Raw genomic sequence first — 27,653 nt, 5'->3', positions numbered from 1 at the left:
CATTATGAAAAGAATTGTTCGTTCTTGTATAGAACACGATGTCTTACGTCACATTGATTAACTGATTATTACTTGACTTCCCTTCACTTCCATCCTGGAGACGAATCTGCAAAAGACTAAAGTTTATAACTTGAAATTACTTATTTCCACACAGTTTAACGAGGACCAATACCGCACACCCTCTGTCCTTACGCAGACTAATCCAAGTGGTCCCCCACCCGCACACTGACAGCAGCCAGTGATGCTTGACTTCGGTGATCTACTGGGAATCGTGTCTTAACGATCAGTCCACTGTCCCAGATAGCAATATAAGTTTTGTTTCACCCAACAAAAACCTTTTCATGTAAACCTAAAAAGGGTTTTTATACGGTTTACATGTAAACCCTCTAACCTTAAAACGAGGTCTGCGACAATCTGCTCTATTCTNTATTAACAAAATGTTCTTACACAAAATTATAATAATTTTATATTTTAATAACAAAATTACAAATATTTTTTTTTTTAAAAAATATTTACTTTTAAGAGAAAAAACTAAAACAATGCGAAGCAATCACGGGGTTGGCAAGCGGATCGAGCAGGGCCTACTATTTTAAATGAAATGCTTATTATATTTTAATTCAATTGCAAACGCATATACTGGGTTGCTATCTGAATTCTTGTTTAAGTGTGTAGTCGGTGTGTAGTTCTTGTGTTTATAAGTTCTGCATTTAATGCACGCCAGTCTCTCGTGTAATAAACCAACACGGCTGAACTTGGTCGTAGCGGTTTGTTAAGTTTCGGATCCAGTTCAGCCTTGAACAAACCAACTATTCGGTTATAATTTACACCGCAGCGCTGCGCTAGGGAAAATTGGAGTTTATATAATAACTTTGGCAACATGTTTTTGTGTTTCTATATTTCATAATACAATCTTCTCTGTTACTTAATAATAGCAAAATAGAAAAGTTGGTGTTCCTTTTAACTAAATTTTAACTGTCGACATCAAAATATGGAAGCTCTATATAAAACCGCAGAAAAGTTTAAATTGCCTAATGCTGGAAAAGACATGGTATGAAATAACTTGTATAATTAAAAGTTAATGTAATTTGGTTACGTTTCTGTTGATGGTCCAAACTGCGCATGCGCTGTTAACCGCGCAAAGTTGTAATTTTACTTCTATTAATGTAATGTTATATATATTGTTCTATTTCAATTATATTACATAATTTATTAAAATTCAATGGCTGACGCTACACTAGAAAAGGTAAGCTATCGTTATTGAAATGCTCCGGTTAACGATGACTTCTCCTGTGTAGTTTCTTTATTGCATTTTCAAATGTGCAATTAAGCCTATTTAAATTACGGATTTATTGTACACGCTCTTTTGTTTTCGTTAAATTACATTCGTTAAATGTTAAAATCTTGCTTAATTATTTTTTTGTACCCCTGATAAAAATGTTGCTAAATAATTTTAACCTTTTTATTGCTAAATTATTTCAATAACATGTTGCCGGTTTCATATTAATTTATAAAAAATAAAACAGTATATATGCGTTATAATTGTTCAATAATGCTTAAGATTTATTGTGCTTTAATGATTAATACGCATGATTTAATGTATTGATTATAAAAAATTGAGTTTAGAAAAGATGCCCGTAAGACTAAAATTTCCGTAGAAAATCAATGTTTTGGATTAAGAACAATAGTTGTATAAAACTTTGTTTTATAAATAATGTTAGAGATTGAACTCTCATAATTTCAATTTTTCTTTTAAAATCTCTTTATGGATTGTAAGATTTTTTTCCGTTAATATCCGTAAATTTTCAATATTATTTAATTTCGTTAATTGCTGGATAGATCTCTGGGAAACTGAAGACTTCTTTGAATTTATATTAAATTATAAATTGACTTGTTTTAAATATCTAATCTATTAGTTTTGACTTCATGTTTTATTATTTAAATGGGTCTAAAACTGTACTAAAATGCTCAAAACTGTATTACTAAATGTGTAATACAATTTTGAAATACTAATTTCTGTGAAAAGTTAGCTATTAATACAAAAATATTTTTATAATTCAAGATACCGAAGCAATATTTTTTTATACTACGTATGTCAATAACTGCAATATCAGATATTAATCAGGGTTGGCAATGTTTAGGAGAGAATGGATTAATTCAATGTTTAAAACCCTCCTGTCTAAAACCCCTTTGTCTAAAACTGTTATTACTCAAATTAAGTCACAATTTTATCCAAACAATATTTGAAAGGTAAAATAAGCATAGAACTAATAACATATAGATAATTAAATCTTCTAGAGAATATTTGGTCTTAAAAGTCTAATGTTTTATTAATATTGTTTGACTCTTCAATTTAAACATTAAACAAAGGAAGATTAATCAGTAATCAAGTTCAATTGGTCCTCTTAATATTCGATAGCACGTAACTAATTTAGCTGCTGTATTCACACCAAGACGGTTTCAAAGTTTTGAGGGAATTACTCCAAAATTTGAAAACATCCTTTCAATTGACGCTGAGCTTGCTGGGCAGGAGAGTAGAAGAGTGATGAATTTAAAAATGTCTTTTTAATCTTCCCCAAATGATATTAATTTTCATTAGCCGTCCTCCATGTCACTGTTTTAATGGTACTCCCAGCCTCTGTTGAAGTAAGTTTTCTGAAATGGTGTCGCTTCAACTTCATAGGCAATCAAAAGAGAAATGCACTCAGGAAATTCGTTAGTTAAATATGACCAAGCACTTTCTTTATGCACTTCTTTTAGCATAGTGGTGATACATCACCAGTGACAGTAACTGAAACTGTTGTTATGCCCTTCGAAACTGTTAATACATTTTTTAGTTATTTTATATTTAATTTTTTTTAAACAGATGTCTTTTTTAACCTCCTGTGATGCAGAAATTATAACTTTTTTTAAAAAAAATATTGCGAAAAATAAAAGTTTAATTTTTAAGCAAATTTATTATTATTATTTTTTTAAATTATTGTTATTTTCAATATTGCATTATTTATCCTTATACAGAAACCTAATTTATCTGTATTAAAAGCATATTTATATTTAAAGGATAAGGTGTTCACTTTTGTTGTTCAATAAATTGTGGAGCTTTAAAAATTATAAACCTTTTCCAATTATATTATATTATTTTCCCTTAATAAGTTAAAGTAAATTGTATAAAAAATGTCAAATATTTATTGATATATGTAATTATTATGTGTAACAATGGTTACACATATAGAATTTTTACCTTTTACCAAAGTTCAATGTTTTGGACACTTTAAAACAGTTTTAGTCAGTTAAAGACAGTAAAACCTGTTTCCTGTCCAAAACCAGTTTAGGGTGTCCAAAACCCCAATCCTGATATTAATATTCAAATATTTTTTGCTATTGGATAAAGATTTTTTTTTTTTTACAGGTTAATGAATATAAAGAAAAAGTAAAATCTCAAGTAAGTTATCTTTACTTTCTGTAAAAAATATTTCTCTTAATTTTATAAATACATTTTTCAATTGAAAAGAAATGTTGATTTAGTAGATATGTTTCCACCTCAATCTTGCATTAACTTCACATGGCCGTGCATTATGTGATAATATGCTATATAATTTAGTTTATTGTATCTGGGTTACTGGTGCTGAACAAAAACCTTCCAATTTTCATCCATGTATTTGTTCTAATATTCATATTTTAGTTACAATATTTAATGTTAAATATTTAAATACATAATCAGGAATCTGTCCAGGCCGAATTTACTACCGTTTAGTGGTACCTTCACAAATTCAATTTTAGTTAAAACGGTAGTTTCACAAAATACTGTTTCTTAAAATTTTATTTTTGTATCCCTTAAGAATCGATAAGTCTATATTTTTACCATGTTTTTGTGTTGACTTTTTAATAATTTTTAATTTTTCACAAATTATGTCAAAATTTTCACAAGATAGGTACCTTTCAGAAAAACCTAGACAGACCACTGATAATGCAGTTCAAAGGTTCTAACTATCACAGTTTACCAAGATATAATAGTCAAAAATATGTTTAATCGAGGAATAAAAATTAACTTTTGAAAATTTACGTGATAATCTGTTTAATATTGTTTTTCTCTATAACTACCCTGAGTTTTTAATTTTTTTTTTTTTGCAAATATTCTATGATAACTTTTTCCATACTCAAATCATTCTTAAAAAAGATGAAAAATAAATTTTAAAGAAAAACCTAATATTTCCTTATTTTCAATGAGAAATTATCTTTCCTTCTTTTGATAATTCTTTATTATTCTGTTCATATAAAAAATGAAAAAAAAATTTAGATCTGAATTGCTATGAGCAAAGATTTTTAGTCGTTTAATGCTACAAAAGCTATTTCTAATTTATCTAAAAACTAGAATATTGATTTCAAGTAATCAATGAAGCATAAAGTTTTCATGGTATGAAATTTTTAATTTAGTGCATCTAAGTTTTTGTTTATATATGTAATAGTAAGTGTGTATATTTTTATTAATATTATAAACCTAAATAAAGTTAGTAGTATCTGAACCTTAAAGTTGCACTAATCTGAATAACGCAAACTGTTAATAATTCTTTGTTTTTGTATTTCTGATGACTAATAGCAGTAAGAAAAGTCGGCAACTCTGTGCAGTTTAACATAAAGCAAAAATATCTTGAAAAGAAATCTTTGTTATTACATAAATTTTATCTTTTTAGTGGTCTTCTTATAAATTAGTTGATACTTTTGATTTGTGTATGCAGATAATTTTGTAATTTTTTTTTTATCTTCTGCTACAAAAAATTAATTCAGTTGCAAATGTAAATTTTAAGTCTTTTTTTTTTTTCCTGAATTTTTTTATTGTACAATCTTCAGTCAAATTTCTATTAGAATATTTTCTACATCAGAAAATGAAACTGATTTACAAATTCAGAAAAACAATTCTAGCAGAAAACAACAAAAATTATTAAAATTTTAAGATATGTGTGTTAGCAAGATAGCACTACATCAGGGCAGGTTAGCAGGTAGTGTGTCCCCTGATGAAGTGCTGTCCTGCTAGAATTGTTTTTTTGACTTAATAAAATATTTTCTATAATAATATTGTCATTTTAACTAGCTATTAAACTAGGTAGATGGTACTTCAAATATTTTTGAAGAGAAAAAATTTATTCAGGTTCAATTTGAAATTTTCTTTAAATAGTTAATTACACAAATCAAAACTTTGTTTATTGTACTTATTGCACACAAATAATACATAACTCTTTCTTTACCTTATTTAGTTTTATGATTTTCCTAAATAATACTAAAATTTGTCAACAATTCAGTATAATAAAATTTTCTGATAATATTATAATTGCTAATCACTAAGAAAGTAATATATTTAAGTAATTTTTAAAGTGTTAATGTGTATTTATAATGGTTTGAAAGTTTCAATATTTCAGTATGTTGAGTTAAAACAGAATATGAGAATTTTTTCTAAGGTATGATAAAACTAAGAACTAGAAAATTTACTATGTTGCCATTTGAGGTAAATTTATTGGTGGTCAATTTTTTCTAACCATTGGTCACTTAATAGGGATTTTGTTCCTGAATTGTTATAAAAAAATATATCTTTTCTTTGCTAATGTTGGTAATTTTTTTGATGACCACTTAATTTTATTTATTTGCCAACTGACGACCATTTATTTTTGTTTTTATAAGGTGTTCACTTATTTTGAAATCTTAGGAACAGTCTTGATTTTATAATTGTTCTATAAAACTTAGTTATTTGAGGACAAATAATGTCTTCAAATCTAAATAAAGGTCCTCAAATATGCTCAAATTTCTCCAAAAAAAAAAAAAAAAAAAAAAAAAAAAAAAAAAAAAAAAAANAAAAAAAAACAACTTTTTTTTATATGTAAGTATCCATTATTGCAATTCGTATTCACACATTTGTAATATCAAACATAAATTTTTGAGTTTTTATAAGTGATCTATATATTATGCACAGTGATTTGCGATTCAATATCGCAATTTGTTCTCAAAATCCAATATTGCGATTCTCGTAAGGAGTAGTAAGTTTTTTCTTTAATTAGTTACTCTGAAGATATGATACATTTTGCATTAGTAGGTAATTTAATTATAAATGCAAAAAAATTATTTTATGTATGAAGTCTATAAATTGATTTTTCGCACATAAAAATTTTCAGAGTTTTTCACTTTGTGCCCCAATCACCCCTGTGTAAGAACAAAGTACTAAAACACATTTCTGAATTGTTTTTATAATATAGCATGTTAGTGAATATTTCATGAATGAAAGGAAACAAATTTCTCTGAAATAAATATACTGTGATAATATTTATGTGGTTATTAAATATTTTTTTAGGCAGAAAACTTAGTCATCAATGTATTTCCTCAAAAAATTTTAGAACTTGAAGCAATTTTACAGGTAAATAGAAAAAATATATATTTCTTAATATAAATTTTAACTGGTAAGTTTTATTATTGACCATCTATTGATTTTTATTATTGACCTGTAACTCTCAGGGTAGATAGTGGAAATTTAAAATTCTTGTTTTATATTGTAAAATTTAAAGTTGATTTTAATCTGTTAAGGATTTATATTAGCATTTTGATAAGTAGCATTAAAGTGTTTTAGAATAGTATAAAAGAATTCTTAAAGGGTACATGAAGTATCGCAAGTTTTTGTTTGTAAAATTCCATTAGTTGAATATTTTTTTAATCACAATTTAAAGTTATTTATTAGATTTTTTAAATGTATTGTGTTATGCAAAGGCTTCTTAAAGGATTGTAATTAATATTCTTTCAGAAATTCTGTGGTTTCTATAAAGCTTTTGAGATAAAATAAATCAATTTCCTTATTTAGAATTTTATCAATTATGTAATTCATCTTTCTTACAGATATTCATTTAACACAAATGAAAAATTTTCACTCTTATTACTTGGAGATGACTAATTTAATTTTATTTTTCTACCATTGTAATTTTTTAGTATTTAAAATAATTAACATTTTTATATATTGCAGAATGAAAAATTAACCAAGCCACAGTTATCATCCATTCATTGTGATCTTAACATTCCAGTTCCAGAACCTCCATTACTTAATCATGATTCTGATGAAGTATGTTCCTAAACTTTTCTTTAATTTAAAAACATGTGCATCTGTGTTTTTATTTATTTTTTAAAATTCAATGCATTTTTAAGGGTGTAAAGTGTGTAACGTTCCAAAGATCAAATGCTCCTATCAACTTACATTACTAGTGAAATTCCTATTCCTTTCCTCCTATTTACATTCAGGATTTTGTTAACACCTGGTTAAAGAAACATATGCATGGTCTGTCACATGGGGGTTATCAAAGGCTGCCTCGTATTGCATCTTTTACATCACTTAGAATTAACAACAGATGGGTTAATAATAGCAATAATAGTTTACTTTTGTTAAAGGTATGTTGGCATCAACGTTTATGTAAAATCTGGGTGCTGTCACTTGTACTTCGCTGCTTATGGCCTTTTGCTAATACCAGCATTATGTAGCTAATGTTATAATCTGTGTTCTCCTTAAGCGTTTTTTGAAAGACTGCTTGCCCTTTGATCCCTATAAATGCACCCCTTGCCCTTTTTGTAAAAAATGAAAAATCCACTTCATTTAATAAAAAATCAACTTCTGATTTTTTTTTAGTTACTGATAATTATTTAACTTTTAATTATTAATTTTGATTCCTTCATTTTAGTAAGATTTTTCTTATGTAGTCTAGTTATATAGTTAAAATTTGCCTGCTAATATTCAGCCACAGAGATATTCACATCTTTTATTTGGAATGGGGGATATCAATGAAATTTTTAGTGATTTGAATTTTACTGTTATTTTTTTAAATCTTTTATTTAAAATTGCACCTTTTTAAATGTTTATTTTTTTATAATGTTCAGTTTAAAATATCAAAGTTGTTCATTAATCTTTTTTTTTAGCTTCCTTTAAATATTTTTCTAAGGCTTCAAATTTTCTGTTATTTTGATTGTAAGTATTATTTTGTGAAATATATATAATAGTATATGAGGTTAATTTAAAAAGTGAGGATCAAATTCAGTTATTACATAATACTTATTTTGATAAATTTTAACAGTGATGAATACCTTGCCCTTTTTTTAATCCTAGGGAGAACTGTTGTAATCGGGATTTTGTCATTGCCATCCATCATCATATTTACTTTATAAGTTATCTTTTTGATGTTTGTCATGTTCTTGAGCATTTGCGGAGTTTATCTTTAAATGCTTGTTTGAATCGTTGTATCTTAAGTCTTTATTTATATTCAGTGATGCCAGCCTCTGCCATTAACCATGTACTCCTTATACTCAGCAGTGTGTTATCCTATTCAAGCTACATTTTCATGCTTTTTGATAAACCATGGGACATGCCATTGAACCATTTTGTAGTAGGTGCGTCTCAAGTGAAATACGTGAAAACTTTTGTAAACTCATTAATTTTTTGTAAATATACTAACCATACTATTCAGTATTTTCATTCCCATTGAATTACATGTCTTAGTCGGAATGTGTACGTATTATATATGAATATATATGTATTTTTAAAAAAAATATTTTTTAATAATTAGTGGTTTGAACAAAACAAAATTCCTTATCTTGCTTTTTACTTAAGCAATGATTTTATATGAAAATTTAGAACAAGCTTAATAAAATTACTTTAATTTGTTTTTTAAATTTAATTTTTGTTAATTCGTTGCAGGTACCATCTAAGAAACGAAAATTTGGAATCATGAATGATGCCTCTGACATTCAAGGTAGTTTTTTTTTCTTTCTATAATTACTATATTTAATTTTGTTTAAAGAAAATATATTAAGTACTATATTTTTTTTTTTTCTTCTTCATCCTTTTAGTTCCATTAGCCCATTGAAGTATTTTTTCCTGCATTCTTCTAATTTGGGCTATAGTCTTATAATTACTGTCAAACAATCCTAAAGAAAGTTTTATGCACAATAATATAGTTAAGATCAAATTAGCGAGTGTGAAATTTTGGGTTCAATATTATAAATAAGATGATAATGAATACGTTAAAAGTAAAACCTTATGACTCTTTACTTCAAATCAAGATAGTTAGTTGAAACAACTTAGCAAAAGTACATTTATAAACTGTAAAGGTTTTTCAGTTCATTTTAATATGATTTAGACTTTACTCAAAGAATATTGGATAATTTTAGCATATTAGTTTCTTTAAAAAACGAAATGAAGGGAACTCTTTTTAATGTCCTTTACCAGAATTAAATGATTTACGTGTCAAAAAGAAATTTGTAAGAAGTTGGTAAACACAAAACAGCAGCCTGTTGAATAATTTTTAAAAATTTACTATTTCTGAGCGTATACCATGTTTTGTGTTTAAGATACAAACCTTTTGCATTTTGTTTAAATTAATTCTAATAAATTATTAAACACAATTGATAACCTTTTTAACTTTCATGTTAGATGATTTTTAACTCCTTTTTTATATTTTATTCAATTTTGCTATTCGCAAATGCAAAGCAATTTCCTTTTAATTTTTATTTTATCATACAATTACAGGGCCTGAGCTAAGGACTTCAAATTATTAGCCAAATATGTAAAGTATTAACCAAATTACAGAAGTTTTAGCCAAAGGCAAATCTTAGCAGTTTTCAATGATTTTTTTTTTCCTATTGAATAATATAATTTTACTATAAATTGTACTACTGTATAAAATGCAGATTCAAATCAGGAGACATTTTTTAGTTAAGGTGGAGTAAATGAACAATGTATAGGAAATAGGATGAAAAATTTAGATATTTTATCTTTGAAGAAAATAAGTAAGACTAGAGTAGAAATATAATGATAAATCTCAAGCAAAGTTTGATTTTTTTTTCTTTTTAAGTACATAATTTCTCTTGTTGCTTAGATTATCTGAACTTAATATAATTGTGATTAGTTATGTGACATATCTATTGGAAATAACTGTAATTGAACAGAAAATACAATATTTCTTTAGAGAAAGCTCATTTTGGCTTAATTTTCAGGATCAAGGGGAATCTATATTTTTCCTGTTGGTAGGAAAAATAGTTTGCCAATATTTTCTCCAAAATGCAATTTTTTTTTGCTGAATTTATAATTTTATTGCATTTGTCAAGATAGTGAATGCATAGCACTGAATTACATGATGGATTTCATTAGGATTTTTCTCCTGTAACTCTAGTTGAATTTCAGCCTTTTTCTTATTTTGATCCTAGCTTTACATAGGAAACTATTTAACTGTTCTCTTCCGTTTTAGGTACGAAAGTTCTCTTGCTTCCAAATGGCACTGTTCCTTCAAACAGTCATATAGTTGATGTGGTAGAATTGGTAAAGCCTCGAATCCAGCAACTAGTAGAAGATGCGAATGTAGTAAGTTTATTTTATAGTATATATGTACTTAAATATATTAAACAAGAATGCTTTCTTTTTTTTTTTCTTTTTTTCATAATGTAGATAATGCTAAAAATCATTCAAAAATGGCCACAGAATAGGAAAAGTCTGAAAAAATTTATCAATCTGGAGAGATCAAAGGATTGAATTAAAATATACCCAAGTCCGGAAAATCAATTTGAGGTTAGGGTGTCTAACATTGTCCCTAAAAATATTGATTTTGGATTTTGTAGTAATTTTTTTTTTAAAATTATGTGTTTTTAAAATTACTTATTAATACCAAGTATAAGTGTTTTATGATATATTTTGTTCATACGAATGAAATATACCTAAAGGATTAATAATGTAATTTATGCCATCTGTTATTTAAATTGGGGAAATTAAGTAGATCACTTGGAAAAAATCTTAAAAAAATTTCTGTGTTTGTGAGCCACTAAACAAGCATTCATTTTTTTTTTTTTTTTTTTTTTTTTTTTTTTTNTTTTTTTTTTTTTTTTTTTAAATTTTAGTTTGTAAATGAAACTTATAAGTTAAAATGTTAGAAATTTTGATTGCATAAAATTTTTTGGAACTTCAGCTGTCTGTAACCTATTATTAATTAATCAAATCTGTTTTCATTCTCTGCTGATTTTGTATTACATGTTGAGAAGTTGATGAGAACATTTTGGATTATATATACAGGGTGCGTAGCGTTTGTAAAAAGTACTTAAAGGTGCTTTTTTGGGGATTTTGTTTTTAAAAGCTTTTAAAAGTGCTTTTTTCAGCTGGCGTTTTTAAAAAGTGCTTTTTTTTCACGAATAAATTTTTTTTCCTTCAGTGATATCTGGTAGATCCCATGCATTTTACGAAAAATGGGGTGTTTGCTACGTAATTATTCACGCGGACTTCGTGTCGTACCCATGTTATGACTTGCGCATGCGCGCACACTTGAAACCGAAACCCGAGTGCTCCAATTCGGATANTCTGTTATTTAAATCGGGGGAAATTGATTAAATCACTCGGGAAAATTTTGGAAAAAAATTTCTGTATTTGTTAGCCACTGAACAGGCATTCGTTTTTTTTTATTTTAGTTTGTAAATGTAACTTATAAGTTAGAAATTTGATTACATAAAATTTTTAGGAACTTCAGCTGTCTGTAACCTATTATAAATTAATCAAATCTGTTTTCATTCTTTGCTGATTTTGCATTACATGTGGAGAAGTTGGTACCATAATATAATACATGTTTTGATGAGAACACTTTGGATTATATATATAATGCTGATTTTTAAGAAATGTTTTTATTGTCTTTAGCTGAAGATGTGGATACAGTTCTTAATTCCTAGAATAGAAGATGGTAACAACTTTGGTGTCTCTATACAGGTAAAATGAATTATTCTACCTGAGAGAATTCTATATAATTCTTTTATCCTTATTTATATCAAAATATTAGAATTATTTGTTATGTAAATTATTTTGTTTGATTTGAAGCTAGGTCTTTTAATTTGAAAAGGTAGAAGGAATAGACTTATTTAGGAATTTAAATTGTGCATTTTCAAAAAAGAAAAAATTAAACTTAATTTCTTTGAATGTTTTTTTCTCTTACTTTAAAGAAAGGGCTCTATATTTTTATAAATGATTTTTATTGATAAAATTTTCTTTTTGTGCTAAAAAATAGCACTTCATTAGCATATAATTTTGTGAAAATAGCCATTAAGAATGTTTTTTTCTTCCTTCCCTTTTACACTATTGATGATAGAAAATCATTTCATAACCCTTCAAATAAGGTGTTTGTAAGGTTAAGGTATCTGAAAAGTATTGTTTTATTTTAGAAACTTCAATTTTTTTCCCTTAAAATTTAAAGCTATGAATTATAAAGTTATATAATACACTTTCTTGATTTTGTATTTTTAAAATTTACTTTTGTCACATTTTAAACTGATGACATTTTTTTTTTTTTTTTTTTTTTTAAATTTCAATATTGTGACTAAATTTCTGAAAGAACTGTTTGTAGAATTCAAGGCTCATAGTTTTTCTACTTTTGCTTCCTACTTTTTTACTTTCTGCTATGTTATAACAACCAGATTTTTGTGCTCCTTTAAAACTTCTAGTTTACTTCAAAATAATAGTTTCGAATTTTGGTCCAAGATCTTTTTATTTTAACTTATGAAGTTTGTAAAAGTCACAAAATTCAATAGTTCAAACATGGGAGCAGTCTGCTAATTATATACATGGTTTGGGCACATAGTCATACCCGCGAGATTCATATTAAACTTTTTGGAATTTGTTTTCTGAAAAAAAAAAAAAAACTCTTATCTATAATATTACATTATCAAATTATTGTGTTAAATTTGGAGATCTTATTTATTTTCAGCAGATGTTGTATCATATCTTGTTGGAAAGAAATTTTGTAGTCACCATTTCTTTCATCTGATGTTAATGATAATCGAATCTAAATATTTTAAATCTTGTATGTGTAAAAAGGGGGACAAACAGTTTAAATATATATATATATATTATTTGACTTTAGTTCAAATGATACTCTTTAAAATGCATGGTAATGAGTTCAAGCATTGCAATGAGTTTGAAAATAATCTTAGTACGCAACATTTTGAGGAATTTTAGCTATTTTAAATTCATTACTTTGGGTGATTTTATTTATTTATTTATTTTTTTAATATTGCAGTGTAGTGAAAATAGCATATTAATAAGCTGGAGTATATTCTAAAGATTATCAAAATGTATTTATGTATTTTTGGAAGTTAAATTAGATCATTTATACTTATGACTAATATCACAGAAAATGTTTATTTTTATATCATTGTTTTTTGTAGTAGCAAAATGGCTAGAATAATAACCATATATGCTAGACTAGAACCCGTAGCTCCCCTACCTGTTAAAGTAGTACTGAAATAATTTAAGACAGGAAGTTTTAAAACCATTGCTGGCCATTTTTATTAAATCAAATATTTAATTGTAACTTATAATTTTTCCTTCCATTCTAAACAGTCTCCAACTTCTGATTTTGAGGGGAGAAGTTGGCAAGACTGCATTCCTGCTTCAAATTTGTTTGCTTTTTTTAACGTTTTAAAAAAAAATCCTCCAAACAAATTAAATGTAAGTGAGTCTCAAGGTGCTTACCGGCTTACCTGTTGAAAACTTTTTTTACTCTTAAATTGTGTGTTGGATAATGTCGAAATTTTTGAATTAGTATAAAATTGTTTGACAATGTTAAACATAATTCAATAATTCTGATTTATTTGTCTACTTTTAGCTAAAAGTCTTACAAGTATACATGTCTCAACAATTATTCATCAAAATAAATTTGTTACCAAAGTCTACCAAATTGATTTCACACATTTAAAAATGATTCTAATATTTTGAGAATTTTATTTTTAATTCTTTATATTCAAAACTGTTTGTAATACTCTTTTGTTGTCTTACACTTTTAATATTAAAAATTTATGTCTGTTAGGTTGTTCGGAAAGTAATTTCATATTTTCCCAACAGATATTGCTATATTTTTGTAACTGGTATAGCAAGAATTGCTGGGGAAAAAGTTCAATTGATTATATACAGTGGTGTTTGGGGGGTGTCCTTTCAAATATGGAAAGTGAAAAACTGCATCTTTTGCTATTGTAAAGGTAAAACTGCTGTTCAAGCAAGAAAAAATAATTAACCAATCTGTATGAAGAAGGTGTAGTGACACTATATAAAGACCAAAACTGGTTTGAAAAGTTTCAATCTGGAAATTTTAATATTGAAGCTGATGAAGAAACAATAAGGGCATTAATTGATCCAAATTGGCAAGTAATAAGGCTTGCGAATTTGCCAAGATATTCAATTTATCAAATTCGACTGTTTATGATAATTTGAAGCTTGGATTTAAATCACAAAGTTTGACATGGGTTCCTAATGTTCTCTTGCAGAAAGAAATTTGTTGTTGCATTGACAACTATAATTTGCTACTCAATTTTTTTTTATATATATATCTCTAGGGACGTAAAATATGTTATCTTCAACCATGTTAAATGCAAAAGAGTATTGAGTAAAAAAGATAAATTAGCTCAGAAATGACCTGCACCAGTTTTTTTCCAGCCAAGAACCAAAATTTTGAGTGAGAATTCTTGCTGCTGCAAGGAAGTTGGTATTGGGACCAAAATAGACGATCTATAATTCAATATAATATTTATTCACAATAAAGAAAAAGTCTTTAATTTTCATTTTAAAAAAAGACTGAATTACTTTCTGAACAACCGAATATAAGTATATGAATGTATTCTTTCTTGGGGGAGCCAAATGAAACCTGCTTAGATTACTTTGAACCTCAAAAGCATCTGGTTACTTAAACTACCATATATCTCGGTGTAAGTCAGCTTTTCACACCTCCAAAATTTTACTAAAATAAGGGGTCTACTTATAAAATCGATGATGAAGTCTGACATTCGATCACAGATCGTGAAATATCGAATGTTATGAATAACTATCAGTTACTCCTTTCAAAAATCTTTTTTTTTTTTAATGTTATATACATTTAAATTTGCATTTTCTTTCATATCTTTATACATGAGTTACATTCTTCAGTCCTGAGAGGAAATCAATGGACTTATATTTATTTCAAATTTGTTTTTTGTTTTCAAATTAATGATTTCCGAATTATTGCAAATTGATAAAGTAATGATGTCACACCACAATCATTTATTGTAATCTTTTATTATAAAAGAATGGGATTGACTGAACTTCAACTGAGTTAGTACTTCTTTTCCCAACATTTTAAAATGCTGGGCAAAGTTAAATTTATATGTATTTTTTAAAATTTTAGATCTAGGATAAAACAATGATGTTGAAGTTAAAAATAAGTTGATATAAATTACTCCAAGAAAAAGTTTGTGGTGTCAAAAGATATAAGAGATAAGCAGTAGTTTTTGTTTTGTTTACTGTTTTCAAAATGGTTAAATAGAAAAAAGAATTTTTTTTTTTTAAAATTAGTTATTGATTTAATATTAAGCCATTCTCCTGGAAAGTGAGCTATAGATTTCTGCTAAAAAACACTAGACAGTGTTTGTTAGTCAAAAAATAAGTTCAGTGATTGTTAGTCAAAAAATAAGTTCAGTGTTAAAAAAAATTTTGTGGCAGCCATGCTTACATAAAAAAAATGTTTTAACAAAACTTAAAATTGCTTTCAAATAATTTGTTCAAAAGCATTTCAAAAATTATAACACAATCAAACCTTCAACCCAACCAAAGAATTGGAATTTCCAGGCTTTTTAAAGGATTTTCATAATTGAGTTGGTTTTTTCAGCTATACGTCCAACAAACCAGAAATTTGCTTCCTACCTTTACTTCAGATTTTTTTTAATAGTCCTTATCGGATTTTTAATTGCACTTATGCAATTTTTTTAATGTATTCAATTCACAATGAAACTTTAAAAAAATTTTATAATGCATGTAATTTTTTTCTTGTATTGAAATTGAAAAGTAACTTTTTAACAAACTTTTCCATATGTTTTCTTGCTCTCACTTTCGTTATGAAAGTAGAATTGAAGTATTTATATAGAAATTGTTATTTTAGAAGTTATGGTAGTCCTACAATTATATTTTCAATTTTACTTTATCATTTTTAAAATTTCTCTAATCAGATAAATTTAATTGGAAAGAAATTTAGTTTGATCATTAACAGATAAAAATGCTTCGAGTTCAATTTTCAGAAAAACAAAATGTCCTAGATTGCCTATACTAGCTTCAGATGCTAACTCAACACAGTTGTTTGGGTAAGAGGGGAGAAAATCTTGGATCAATATCCCTACATTTATGCTGATATATTTGAATATGCATGCTTGGGGGCTTGCTAGTCAATCTACTTCTACACCCTAGGGTCAACGATCTAGAAAATTGTGATTTGCACAATAGGCCTTTGATGGGCTGACACACAACTGAATTTAGTTCATTTGAATTTGGCATACCGTAAAAAAACTGCTTTGACTTGTTGATAGTTCGTGGGACAGATTATTTTAATTCATGGCAGATGTGACAAAAGTTGGCATGTAGTGTAAATACATTTGATCTTTAAAAAAGTATTTGAAACAGCAAACTACCACAATTTATTGATTGTTATTTATAACATTTATATGAAAGCAGAAAAGTCTTTAAAGAAAGCTTCTATTTATAAACTTTACTAATTAATGAGTAGAAGACAAAATGACATTCATTTATTTCAATTTCATGTGAAAACATTATTGGTAATGTGTAATCAATAGTGATATATTTTGTAGTCTATTGATCTTGTATGTTAGAAATGTCTCAAACTATTCTACACACTTTCTCTTGTCCTAAATATGAGTGTAGGGAAATAATTTTTATACACAAATAAACATGTATTAAAATTTAAAAAAAATTCTAACTTTTTTCAATAAATTACAATTTAAAAGCAAATCTAATGGAATATTCTTATTCTTCCACTTATTTACAACATGCATGCATGACTACTATTTGTAAAACATCTTAATCAATTTTAAAATTTGTAAAAATTTTAATGGTCATATTTTTAATATATTTTGGAGAAAAATCTTCATTAATTGTAAACCAAATAAAAATTATTGCAGCTTTTAATAAATAATTTTGTGAGTAGTTGTAGTTATATTTTATAAATGTAAATAATTATCAGTAAAATGATCTTGAAAACATAACTTCATTTTGTACACTTGTAATAACTTTAAATTTCAGTTTGTTGGTCTTAATTATGCCTCATAAATGTGCTAGCCATTATACCTGTCATGAAATGGAATAATCTATCCGTAACAGCCTACATTAACATGTCTCATGTTTAGTTCTTCTCGTAGTGATAGGTCAATATTTATCTTTCTTATGCATTGTTAGATTTGTTCACTTAGTTTTAACTACTAAACCTATTTTTCTTCACATGTATTGTTCTTTCAATTCTCTTAAACCTAAAATAAGTTCATCTACCACATTCTGTTTTTTAGGGACTCTGATTTTAAATACATCATAGTCCCTATTAAGTAGAATGTCTTGTTACAGGAATGTCTTAACAACCAAATGTATGGACCAAAGAAGTGACTAAAAATCTGCACCCTTCTTCACTTTAAGGCACTGATTCACGAATATTGCTGCTTGGTCTACAGCAGCCTGGAAAACATGTATGACATTTATACATTAACCTTTACACAAAATATTTCAAAAAAAAAAAAAAAAGACTAAATATATCTAGCTGCTTCATTGTGTGGCTTTAAATTAGTTAATAAATTGCTGTTTCATTTCATTGAAAGGGTAGTTTATTATCAATCATAATCATTATATAGTTATGGTAAAAGAAGTTGCTGTAGCTCTTTTTTAGTTTATTAGTTTTTATTTTTAAAATTTTTTTTTTCCAAAGCATTTTTCACTATTTTGAGATTTATAAATTATCTAGTTTTAGTTGCAATTATATGCATTATGATTTGTTACAAATTCATATCTGGTGCTAAATAATCCATAATGCCGGAAGCAAGCTGCTTCGAAAAAGATCCATTTATTCTTCTGCATTAAAGCTATTGAACTGTCTATATATCAAGGCAATTGTGTTACTTGTGTGAAAAGTTTTTAATTTACTTTTTTATTTCCCCGTTCTTAAAGATTGCTGTGATCATTGATAGCAAGATTAGAGCAAAAGGGATTTTCATTGTATTTTCTTCGTTTTTTCCCCCTTCTACTTTGACTTTTCAAGTCAAACTTTACTGCATCATTTCTGTGTTTTAATTTTGACTTGTTACATTATCATACAGAAATAACAACTTTGCATAAAAGTCAAGCTCTCTGAAGAAAAACTGCAATAGCTCAAAACTTTTTCTTACAAGAAACTTAGAAAATTATATAATTTATAATATCAGCTCATTCATTAGTCCTGTTGATCTCTATTATCATTTTAAATGTCTTGTAAAACTCTTCAATATTAATTTAATCTTTTTCCTTTTAATACATTAAATTAGGAGGATACACTTGGGGAAGTTAGAACTGTTGAGAGTGAAGCTGCTGCATACTTTGACCAGATATCACGGTATTTCCTGACCAGAGGCAAAATAGTTTCTAAAGTTGCCAAATACCCTCATGTAGTAAGTAATGATAATTTGTATGGTTTTTATATTTAGGAATATAAATTAATGGTGGTCCTATGATCTTATGCCATATAGTCTGAATAGGACCACCATAAAATAACAATCTGTGATTCCTCCGACCAGCAACCAATCATGGTTAGGGCTGCAAGTTTGTTGCGGGGAAAAAGATCAGAAATTCGCGGAAAATTTTGAAAATTATGCAGATTCTAAACATAAAAAAATTTACTATATAAATGATGCAAAGGGTAGAAATTGCGCAAATAATAAAAAAAAACAACAGAAGTATTTCTTTTAATTTCAAGCAATATTAATATTTTTACTTAAATTAACAGAATTTTGGTACAAAGTACTGCACATTGTCAGATTATTCTCTTTATGCTTAGTCTTTTATCACTTAATACATTTTTATACTTAGAAAACTATCTTTTTGCGTCCATGCTGTTCTTAGGTGCTGACAAACATGGAATTGCCCTTTTTGCCTATTTTAGATAGCTTTCGGTCTTTGATTTCCAAAACTATCAATTTTCCTTCATCAATGCGCAATTCCTTGACCATTGCTTTGTAAGAAGTAATTGCTGTAAAAACTCAAACATTCTACATTCAAACTACTAGTTACAAAAGTCTTATCTCCCTCTCATCTAAGAAACTGATCGCTATTTAAGAAATCACAAGAAGCCGCCCAGGAAAAATTGTCTGGATACAGCACATATGTAGAAAGGCGGTAGAAATTTCATTGCCCAGTGCAATAGCCTGTATAACAATTTTTCTGTCAAATATTTGATTTATAACACTTTCCTTCTTTTGTGATTCCAATTGCATTTGTACTCTTACTGGCTTCAGGTAGGTAATCCTATCAGTCTATTACCCTCCCTAAGTGTAGAAACACCACCTTATTTGACAAGATTATGATTATCTCTTATCTATTTCTTTGTCATTTTGCTTTTGATTCACTCCTCTAAATATCTAATCGATTTTACATGTTCAATTTAAGGCTTCAGGAAAGTAAAAAATTCTGTTAAATAAATTAAAAATGGAAAAAAAATTCATATTTTAAGCAATTTTCGTACAAATCTAAACATATTGAGAAATTCGTGGATTTTAGGAGAAAATGTGATAATTTCGATGAAATTCGCTCCGCGACAGACCTGCAGCTCTAATCATGGTCAATAAGGTATAAAATGCTACTATTTTTTTTTCTCCCAATTTTGTAATTTTTTTTTTTCTATCTCAAATCTCTGGTCTGTATTTTTCCGTCATAATTTTAAATGTTACACATTGTAATTGTAATTTTATTTAATTTCGTTTTAATAACTTTTTTTTCTTTTATAATAGAACTTTCAGGTTTAAATTTATTGATTTTGTTTATTTAAAACAGAGGTTAAATAATGTTTTTGTCCCAAATTAAAAGTAACCAAATCATTAAAAAGCATTCATTTATCTGTCTAAGTTTATTACTTCAAAATTTCACTTAACATGCATTTAATATCTAGATGTTATTTTAGTAATGTGTAAAAAAAGAAAAGTTCCCTGTCAGGGTTTCCACGGTCCTTGAAAGTCCTTGAATTTTTTTTTGCTAAATTTAGGTCCTTGAAAGTGCTTGAAAAACGTCTTAGGTCCTTGAAAAACTTGATAGGTCCTTGAATTTGTCCAATGCTGCCGGCGGCCCTTTTTATAAAACACCCGCGGATCTTTCTTGTTCTTTCTGTTTTGTTCCCGAGCTCTCTCACGTGGTTTTTAACGCCACCGTTTCTAACCGGGCCTAGCGTCTTGGTGTCTGCCAAGCGCGTGGAGCACAGCAGACAATCAATGCGTTCGGGGCGAGACTCCACTTCATCTTCTGTCGCATATGCTTAGATCTTCTCTTTTCTTATCGAAACTGGAATAATCTCGAATTTCGTAACAATATGTACCTTGTAGTTNTATAAAAATTTTAATATTTCAGCATTATTTACTAAAATTTCCATTTCGCAGTATTATACAATCTGTACCTTTTTATTTTCTATATCAAGTAATTATTCGGATTGAAATTTCTTACTTTAATTATTTATTTATTGAATCCATTCAAATTTTAATAAATGTGCCATGAGATTAAGACTATGTATTTTAATTTAAAAATATTTAAAATTAACCAAATGATGAAAAGGAGTAAAGTTGGTAAATGGGCTTCATAAATACCAACACATTAAATAGTAAGGTATGTTTAGTTCTAACGGTTAGAAAAAGAATGACTTATTTTTTATTATTTATTTTAACATAATAGAGCTTAAAATATAACAATGTTTTTATTGACTTATTGCAACATTAAGGAGAATAAAAATATTTTTAATAGATTTTAAATAATTTTGTTTAAACAGTTGTTACAAAATGTTACAATAATAAATGTAAACTTGCTGCATATAAGCAATACAAATTTGTTAACCCATGAGAGTCCAATGATTTTAAAATTGGACGGAAAATAGAAAAACGCATTCCCATTTATGTATCTTTAAAAAGTATATAAAAATAAAGTTTGAGAAACATCAATTCTTTCAATAATTACATGATTTAATTACTTTATGAAACAAAAAGAACTTAAGAGTTAGTGATGGTTTATTTTAGATATTTTTATATAAGCCATGACAATTAAATCTGCAGTATGAAACTTTGAACCCTATTTAGTATATCAAAAACTAAAATAAGTGACAAATACCTGAACTCTTTTAAAAGTTTTTAGACTGTACATTTTAGAAAAACTTAGATCTATTGTATCTGTAAAGGTTTTTGTGCTTGCAAAATACTTTTTTTCTTACTGCTTTGGTTATGTGTGTTCTGCCTTTTTATTAACATGGCTGCATATTCTATTATTTCTCTGCTCTCCAGAATTGAATTCTGGTTTTAATTTTATGGTAACTTTATTAATTTGAAATAAAATCTTTTAGGACGACTTTCGAAGAACAGTGCAAGAACTTGACGAAAAGGAATTTCTTAGCATGCGCCTTATCATTTGTGAATTAAGAAATCATTACGTAAGGAACTTTAGTCTATATTTTCAATTCAATGCCTAACATTTCATTAATGTGATTTAATTGATCTCTTTTTACTCTAGTTTTATCAATGAAACATTCATAAAGATTACTTATAAAAGCCAAACTAGTTGCCCTCCTGAAATCATTCATATGTCTAGATTACAAAATTTAGCCGCAAGTCTTTATGCAGTAGAATGTATAAGCAACTGAATGTAGTCTAGGTGGGATGCAATATTTGTAAAATTAAAAATAAATGCATAGTATACATAGGAATACACTTTCTGGCCTGTGGTTTTTCTGCTAATACGCAGAATTCCATGAATCTCAAGACCGTTGATTCACAGAATTTCGTAGATTAATAATTTATGTTCCTACAAAATTATTTTGGAGTTTTGCCAATTTAATATTTTAAATTCATTACTTATGCAGAATCTCATTAACATGACATTTATACTGCCCATAAAAACACTTCAGGTTTGTAACAAGAATTATTTGACCAGTGTCAAATATTTGCCCCCTCCCCCTTTTTTTTCATTTCGGACACGCAAAATTCAATTAGTGTTATTGTTTTTGAAGCAACGACTCCACTGTTTTTCGATAGACTTTTTCACAGTTATTGCTATTTGATATCCACATGGTTTTTTAAATCCTGATATTTTCATACCATATTATTAAGAAATTTCAATTGCATGTTTAATTGTGTAATTACTTTTTGACACTCTAGATTTGTGTTAAATCCATGCAGCGTTTAGATGGTTGTTTTGGGGGGGGGGCAGTTATTGCTGTTGGTTTTCCCATATTTTTTTTAAAATTCCCATAATGACTATGATACAGAAAATTCAGATTTTGTGCTTGAATATTCATTATGTGATGTGATGGCCTGACGTCTCTATTAATTTCTGTTTATTTTTTAAATTCTTGATATTTTTAATAGTATATTAATTACAACACATGAATCTCGATACTGCATTTAATTAAAGTCTTTTTTTAATGCATTTGCTTTGTGAAAAAGAAAAATTTATGAAGAAAAGAATTACCACTTAAAAAGAAGCAAAACAAAAAAAAACTTTTCTGAAAACAAAAATTTCAGTTAATTTCTTCTAGCAATAACATATTTGTACTTAATACACAAGTTCAAGTAATACACATAAAGCTGTTTTCATTTATTTATTTATGTGTAAAATTATCTCAAAGATAATTTTTTTTCCGTATATTTAATATTAAAACACAATAAATAAAGTTATTGCTTAAGTTTGAACTTTCCTGAAATACACACAAGTTCTACAAATAATTGTTATTGAATAACGATTTTTTTACTAAAATAATATTCTTTAAAACAACTTCAATCTTTGTTTCAGGCATCTCTTCATGACTTGATTTTAAAAAATGTTGAAAAACTAGTGAAACCAAGGACTACAAACACAGATTATATGTACTGAAATCTAAAGGAGGTTGGAAGAAAGTTTATTTTGTCTCAAACAAATCTTTATAAGATTTTATTCTTGGAAAAATTTTATATGCTTCAAGCAGCTTGTTTTTATGAATGCAATCAAATTCATATTTGATTTTAACTTTGGAATTTCAACAGCATCTTTGCTGTGAAAACTGATGTTTGTTTGAGACTGAATATTTTTTTTATTTTAATAAATTATTTTTAATTTCTTGTTATTTGTTTTTTTCTTTCAAACTCCTGTTGGATTTCAAAAATAAGTTACGGTACTCAAAATACTGTTTAAGATTTAAAAAATAAAGTTTAAGGTTTATGAATTTTTGCTTAATTTATACCTATTCTTACAATTGAAAATAATAAATTTAAAAAAATTACTCTCAGCCGTTAACACAGATTTGTTTCGTTGATTCTAATAGTACTTATTGTGGTAATGTCAATGTGTGTGTCAGTCTACAAGAGTAAAAGAGAGAATCTTAAAGTTCTACATTAGGTTACTTATCGACAAAAAAAAAAACTCAATTTTTTGAATTAACTAAGAGATAGTTTTTTAGTGTTTTTACTGGATTTGATTATTTTTTTTGCAGGAAAAAGTTTTTTTTTTATTCATGGTAATTTTGTGAGTAAAAATTTTTGTTCTCACATTATTTCAGTTATAATTAGCATAAATGAGGTTACCCCCTCAAAACATTAAGATTGAGACCTAGAACTTGAAAATCTGTTTATCTTTATATGCACTTTACATGCAGTCTCAAACATCTATGTCGCTAACTTGACGGAAACCACTAAAAAAATTTTAAACTAAACTTTAATCAGAATCTCATCTCAATTCCTCTAAATATGCATGTCTAATGGATTATTTTCCCCTTACCATTGGTGCTAAACTATTACATCCTTTGCCACTTGAGATGCCTGAAGTGTTCCTCATTTAACAATCTGTGTCACGGAAGTGTTCAACATTACTCAAGTTACACAACCAACCACGAATACATTATTGTATTCTATGAAATGTAAAGAACGAAATATTTCATTGAAATTCTTGTTAAATTACTTTGAAATTACTAAAAGAACAGAACTTAGAATTTCTAAAATTTTGTAAAACTATTATTACAGTAAAACCTGTTTAAGTTTGACAACTTGTGGAAAAGCAGCTTTTAGTTCAATTATACTGGTGTTCAACTTTGAGGAGCAATCTAATTGTTTTTAACTAATTTAGTTCTCTTGTGGAATTCAACTGGTGATCAGCATACAAAAGTAGATAGCTTAACAGGTTTCACTGTGCTTATAAGATTTATTTATAGATTACCATACAATTATTTTTTTAATTCTTTGATATTGCTGGTTTCAGGCTACACTTCATGATATGATTACAAAGAATTTAGAAAAAATAAAGAAACCAAGGACTTCAAATGCAGATGCTATGTACTGAATGTCTTAAAATCTAATTGGAAGAAGTTTATTTTGTCTCAAACAAATGCTGGTGTTCAGCTTTTGATATTTTTTGGAAGAACTTTTATTTTCCTTCAAATAGCTTACTGCTTTATGAAGACAGTCTGCTTTAGTTGTACATAAAATTTTAAACTTTCAGTGGCTTTCTTAATTTGGCAGGCTGCTGTTTGTTTGAGACTAAATCTGTTTTGTTCCAATAAATTGGTTTTTTAAATATTCTGTATTTTTATTATCTGAGTAAAAATTTTATTCAACCATTTGTGAATTTTTTTCTTCCAATTAATGTAACCATCGTTTAGCAAAGTAGAAAACTAGCCTGCATCCTTCTTTACCTGGAATAATTAAATGGCTGTCTCTTTAACAGAGAACAAAAACACAGTAACTCGTTGATTCTTTAATATTTCTGTTCTCTATTCTGCCTACCAACACTGATGTTGCTGAAACTTGTGTCTTTACTATTAGAGTTCTGCACTACTGGATTTTCCCTGTTGAATCAGCAGCTCTAAATTTTGTATAGTTTCAAGGTTTTCATAGAATAGGGGAAAAAAGAATTAGTTTAAGATATCTATAAGTTCGATATTTTTTGTAAAAAATATATATATTTATTTCCACTTTTAATGCCAAGAGGTATTTAGTGATATATTTTATATGTAAGAATGAGGCATAGTAGTAATTTAAATCATGAAATTTTAATGCTGGTTACAAAAATCGGGGTATTTCAGTAGTCAGTTTTGAAAACTCAAAGACAGTGTTTGTGTCCACCATGATTAAAATAATGATTTTTTGCTTGAGTGCGTTAAAATTGTTTGATAAATGATGAAAATAGCCTTGTTAATAGTAATCACAACAATAATTATGAAGGAACTATGATATCGTTAAATATTTAAGATCCCCGTGGCAGAACGTTAGAGTTCTTGCAGAAAGATTTTTCTTTTGCTAAGTAAAATATTTTACTTTTCTTTTCTACAGAAATTTACACGTAATATTTGAATCATTTATTTAGATAATCACTTTTTGGCACTGTCAATTTACGCTGATAATATCGTAAATCGATGTAATCTTTCGATTGTATTTTCGGCAGTTACTGATATGATTTTCCCGTGGATTTTAAATATCCTAATACAGTAGAGCCCCGGTTATCCGGGTTTCCGCTTTAACCGAGCTATCAAATATTTTAAGGATTTTTTTGTTCTAGTTAATTTTTAATAATACCGCCGAAAAATAAATCTGAATTTTATCTTCCAAACACTCGGGGAAAACAAAATCTAACAACTTCGTGGTCCACGTTAACTCGGATAATCTGGACTCTACTGTATATTTCAAACAGTATGGAAAATTCGAATCGTGCATTTGAGTATTTATTTTAAGCAATAATACTATGGAATTTTTGGCAGTTATTGCTATTGTTTTCTCCATAGTTTTTAAATCCGATCTTATTTGTTACAATAACCTAATCTCGAAATGAAACGAGCATTTGTGAAGTCCGATTCGCGTGATTTCGTGGTGGATCTTCTTTTTCGGCAATTACTACAGATTTCGGGATTTTAATTTTTTTATTTATTGTGATGATAATTTGCGAAAAAAGAAATAATTAGTACGTTTTCTCCACCGACAAAATTCGTGAACATCACCCATAATATTAGAATAAAAAATTATTACACGATCAATTAAAAATAATTATAAAGTTTTTTTTTGTAAACACAGCGCTTTTGCTCTCTGAAGAAATTGGTAACTGTATATGTTTGTTATTATTATTGTATGTTGCAGAAAGATAGCTCGAAAGAATTCTGCCCCAGGGTTTAAGATCAGTTTCCCTTTTGTAAAGGTTTTTTTTTTTAATCACAAATAAAAATTGGCAGCATATGGAAGAAATATCCGTGATACGTTATATCTGTAAAGAACTGTTACGTAACAATTTTGGTCCTAATACAAAATAAAGGGGAAATTAATGCCTTAAATACATACAAAAAGCATTCATATTCATCGATCATGTAATAACAATCTAAAGTAATGCAACCAATTTCAAAACAAATAAACGTTTTTTGCAGCATTGCAATTCAAAACATTCTCTTAAAGAAATGGTTTTTAAGCTGCTTTCCACGGGAACTCAGGATATAACATAGAACTAGGAATTTTACGACGTGCAATTTTTTTTTTGAGGAGCTGTGATACATTAGGGAGTATTTCTGCTTCTTTCGATTCTTATTTAGAAAGTTTTTTCACTCTGTTCTTGTCACAAAGCTGTTCCAGTTGTTAACTATCCGTGCTACGGGTGATACCAAACAGAACTCTTTATCTATAGCAATATTTCGCACGCTTTCACCATTAGTGTTTGGCCAGTCGTAGGAGAAGGAAATACGCTAGTTTCTGTCTTAACTTTCAAATAGATTTTTTAAAAAAAAATTAAGTTAGGAAACTATGGATGGTGTTTTCAGTAGAAATGTAAACAATCTCGAGCTGTTTGCCTGCTCTAGTTCCGGTTAGAAAGTTTGCAGTTGCTTACTACATGTTATTCTGCGATGCGATATTTTCAAACGGATAATTTTGTTTTCAATAAAATAAATAAATTAGATAATTTCTGAGCTCAAATCTGCCGTATTTCATAAGATATTAATGTTATTATGCAATTCTGGTGAGTTAGAAGTAAAAATTTGTTTTAGTTACTTAGAGATATATCGTTAAAAAAGGGGACATGGTTGCTGGATTTTGAATAACTCGCTGTTTTGACAGTCTTGATATGGCCTCTTTCCATAAGTTTATTACTGTTTGTTCTTGCTGCAAGCTGTGCACCATCTTACGTTAGTGTTAACACTTTTAGCATTGTAAACACAAAGTATTGTAAGCATAAGTAATCAAATAATACATTGTTTGCAAGAATCTCAAAACACAATGATGCCAAATGGCTTTAAAATACAACGGAAACAGTAACCCGGAAATGTAGGCGGTACCGAACTTGCAGCGTTCCCTAGTGTATAAAACACCATACAAAACAAAATATAAACCTACTAACAAACAAATATAAAACAAAATATACACTACACCATATAAAACACCATACACACTCTTACAAAAATTTCGTGAAAATCTTAGAAAATGCCTTTGGCAATTAAGTACGGAAAAATGATATGTAATGAGAAAATACAGCAGTTCATTCCCATGGAATTAATGAGAAGGGAAGGGGGGGAACAAGACAAGAAGGAACAGATCTACTACGCACAAGCGTAAAAATTAAATGCAGTGAGAATTTTCTTTAAGCAAATTAAAATATG

General features: G+C 27.7%; 1 protein-coding gene across 4 annotated transcripts; it reads left to right on the top strand.

Moving 5' to 3' along the window:
- The first annotated feature begins 856 nt into the window (after positions 1-856).
- On the top strand, positions 857-24,641 carry LOC107436320 (proteasome regulator gamma). 4 transcript variants are annotated; one of them, XM_043047014.2, is made up of 11 exons: positions 869-1,048; positions 3,407-3,439; positions 6,335-6,397; positions 6,995-7,090; positions 8,711-8,765; positions 10,260-10,372; positions 11,687-11,755; positions 18,358-18,480; positions 21,402-21,488; positions 22,847-22,939; positions 24,284-24,641. In XM_043047014.2, the coding sequence occupies exons 1-10, from the start codon at positions 989-991 to the stop codon at positions 22,925-22,927; spliced, it is 780 nt and encodes a 259-aa protein (XP_042902948.1). In that variant the 5' UTR covers positions 869-988; the 3' UTR covers positions 22,928-22,939; positions 24,284-24,641. The 4 variants fall into 4 exon arrangements, with proteins under 4 accessions (XP_042902944.1, XP_042902948.1, XP_042902951.1 ...); XM_071184155.1 differs by having other exon boundaries at positions 908-1,243; XM_043047010.2 differs by lacking the exon at positions 22,847-22,939 and having other exon boundaries at positions 857-1,048.
- The last annotated feature ends 3,012 nt before the right edge of the window (positions 24,642-27,653 follow it).

Source organism: Parasteatoda tepidariorum, chromosome 8 (assembly GCF_043381705.1).
Source record: "Parasteatoda tepidariorum isolate YZ-2023 chromosome 8, CAS_Ptep_4.0, whole genome shotgun sequence".
Taxonomy (NCBI): Eukaryota; Metazoa; Arthropoda; class Arachnida; order Araneae; family Theridiidae; genus Parasteatoda; species Parasteatoda tepidariorum.
Note: the sequence above shows the minus strand (reverse complement) of the source record. Positions and strands in the feature narration are given on the sequence as shown.